Source organism: Triticum aestivum, chromosome 2D (assembly GCF_018294505.1).
Source record: "Triticum aestivum cultivar Chinese Spring chromosome 2D, IWGSC CS RefSeq v2.1, whole genome shotgun sequence".
In the NCBI taxonomy this organism is placed as follows: domain Eukaryota; kingdom Viridiplantae; phylum Streptophyta; class Magnoliopsida; order Poales; family Poaceae; genus Triticum; species Triticum aestivum.
This window is the reverse complement of record NC_057799.1, coordinates 535,105,951-535,108,995: the sequence shown is the minus strand read 5'-3', so window position 1 is coordinate 535,108,995 and position 3,045 is coordinate 535,105,951. Positions and strand designations below refer to the sequence as shown.

Here is a 3,045-nt window from a genome sequence, read left to right as displayed (position 1 = left end):
GCGACCGGGCGCATCCGGACGGGCCCTCATATTTCCTTCCGGATATCCACATATCTCAAATCCGGACTCTCAATCATGCAAATACATGCACGTCGATCATGCAATACAATGTCGCACGTAGATAGCAATTAATTGTTGGTATCAAGCATAGATAACGTTCACATAAAATTTATTTTAGGTGCCAAACTCAAGCATTGCCTCCTTGGTTGCCATTGTGGATTCACATGTGCTCCACAAGATCATTGAGTAGTTGCGTGTGCACCTGCTGATCTCGAAGATTCTGTTGCACCTGCAGTAAGTTCATAAGCTGAGCCACATCTTGATTTTCCGGGATTTCAACTTGTTATTCGGGTGCTTCGAAATCATGGGTTTGGGTTACACCATCACCCTCATCCTCGACAATCATATTGTGCATAATAACACAACATATCATCAGCTGCCACAAAGTTTCTGATTCCCACATCATTGCAGCGCTCCGCACAATTCCCCAACGAGGCTGAAGCACACCAAATGCCCTCTTCACGTCCTTCCTAGCCGCTTCCTGCATTGTTGCAAAGTGGCGGAGCCGGAGAGTTGCCGACCGTACCACGGTGGTGTCCGGGCCGGCAATGACGTCCCCCGCGGCGAGGACGGGAGGGTTCTTTCGGAGCTGGCGGCGAAGAGCCTGGGAATGGCTGCGGAGCGGCCGTGGCGGCGGAGCGCGAGACGGACGGTGCGGAGGAGGAAGAAGAGAGGAGATAGCAAATGGATCCGGCTGGTCTTCGGGGTGGATTTGGTGCACTTTGGGGTGGGGTCGGACTTTCGGGTCCGACGTGGCGGACGTGCCCGGGCGCCCCATATCCGCCCCGTATTTGGGCTGGATATGGGGGGCGCCAGTCAGCCCGGGCGTTTAAGGGCCGTTTGATGGGTCCATGTGGGTTAAAAATTTCATGGCCGGACAATGAACAGGCGGCCCGCACGGACGTATGAGGCGGGTTTAAGAGGTCCGGCTGTAGATGGCGTAAACCAAACTTGAAATCCAACCACACATCGGCCAAACTATATGCGAAACTGCACGCTGATCCGGTCAATTTCGATTAGGCAGCAACGTACTCCAGCTCTGTGCGTGTGCGACGGTGTGGATAGAGCACTTTGCCGCACCATCCGGCAAACAAGAAAAACCTTGGAGAAGTAGAAGAAGAGTATACAGAGTGACGAGAACAACCACCGTCGTCGGATACAAACATCCATGGACTCCCAGTCAATACGTACGTTCGACTTCGGCGTTTGAACGCGGATCCATGGACGAAAAGTATGGAATCCGCTCGTATGCCCCGTCTTGCTCGCCATGCCCGCTCCTATAAATAGAAGCGCCGGCAGCATGGTTGCTACGTGCTTAGTACCTCGTAAACCATTGCATTGCAAGAAGAAGCAAGCAACTAATTATATAGCTTAGCTTAATGGCGTCGACTCACAGCTCGCGCCGCCTCGACGGCACACTGTTTGCGCTTCTGCTCGTGCTTGCGGCCGCCACCGCCTTTGTCAGTGCTGCCGCGGCGCGAGGGGACGCGCTGGCCGCCCGGCACGAGCGGTGGATGGCCAAGTTCGGGCGCGAGTACACGGACGCTGCCGAGAAATTACGCCGGCAGGAGGTGTTCGCGGCCAACGCGCGGCACGTCGAGGCTGTCAATCGAGCGGGCAACCGGACATACACGCTCGGCCTCAATCAGTTCTCGGACCTCACCAGCGAAGAGTTCGCGGAGAAGCACCTCGGGTACCACCACCAGCACGGCGTGGACAGCACGCCGGTGGCCGCGGTGAACATGTCCAATGCTCAGTTCGACTCCACGCCGGACAGCGTGGACTGGAGGGCCGCGGGTGCCGTCACCCAAGTCAAGAACCAAGGCTCATGCGGTAAGAATCTACAGCTCCTGCAATGCATGCATGCATATATTAATTTAATGTAACGCCGTAGCATAAGCCAAAGTTCCCAAATGAATATACACGTACAGGTTGTTGCTGGGCGTTCGCGGCGGTAGCGGCGACGGAGGGGCTCGTAAAGATAGCCACTGGCAACCTCATCTCCATGTCAGAGCAGCAGGTGCTGGACTGCACGGGCGGCGCCAACTCCTGCAACGGCGGCGACATCAATGCCGCCCTAAGCTACGTCGCCTCGAGCGGCGGCCTTCAGCCAGAGGAATCCTACGCGTATACCGGCCAGCAGGGCGCGTGCCGCAGCAGCAGCGCCAGCCCAAACTCGGCCGCCTCCATCGGCGCCCCCCGAATGGTGGAACTGCACGGCGACGAAGGCACCTTGCAGGAGCTCGCGGCCAGACAGCCGGTGGCCGTGCCCGTGGAGGCTGACCGTGACTTCCAGCACTATATGAGGGGCGTGTACACCGGCAGCTCGTCGTGTGGACAGAACCTGAACCACGGCGTGACGGTGGTGGGCTACGGGACGGACAGCGGCGGGCAGGCGTACTGGATGGTGAAGAACCAGTGGGGGACGGGGTGGGGCGAGGGGGGCTACATGCGCCTCACGCGCGGGAACAGCGGCAACTGCGGCATGGCCACCTACGCCTACTACCCGACCATGGACGGCTCTTAAACACCACTACTACTGTACATCAGTCGGTCCATGCATCATCGAGTACTATAGTTTATCAGCACCATGCAGTATATACGGATTTACTTTCTGAATAAAGCATGGATCCTTGTAAAAAAGATCCATTTGCCTATGTAATACCACAAATTTGTAAGCTTGTACTATATGAAAATAAACATTTGTACTACATCAGTCCATCCAGCATCGAGTATTGGTTTATCAGCTAGCTACACTATGATGTATATGTGGATTTCGAATCTTTTTGGAAAAGAAGTGGATTTTGAATAATGAACATTGAACGCATGCATGGATCCTCGTACGAAAGATGCATTCGCCTACGTAATAGTATGAACTTGGAAGAATCTCTATGAAAATAAAATTTTCTGATTCAATCGAACACACATTCTTAATGTTCTTCCCATGTCCCGCCTTTTCGTCTTTTTTCAGGCACGTTCTTCTTC

The 3,045-nt window shown here is 54.6% G+C and overlaps 1 protein-coding gene across 1 annotated transcript; it reads left to right on the top strand.

The window, feature by feature from the left end:
• Positions 1-1,391: 1,391 nt before the first annotated feature.
• On the top strand, positions 1,392-2,587 carry LOC123049824 (zingipain-2-like). The gene is made up of 2 exons (XM_044472690.1): positions 1,392-1,893; positions 1,992-2,587. Exons 1-2 carry the CDS (start codon positions 1,440-1,442, stop codon positions 2,585-2,587), a joined length of 1,050 nt encoding a protein of 349 aa, XP_044328625.1. The 5' UTR covers positions 1,392-1,439.
• The last annotated feature ends 458 nt before the right edge of the window (positions 2,588-3,045 follow it).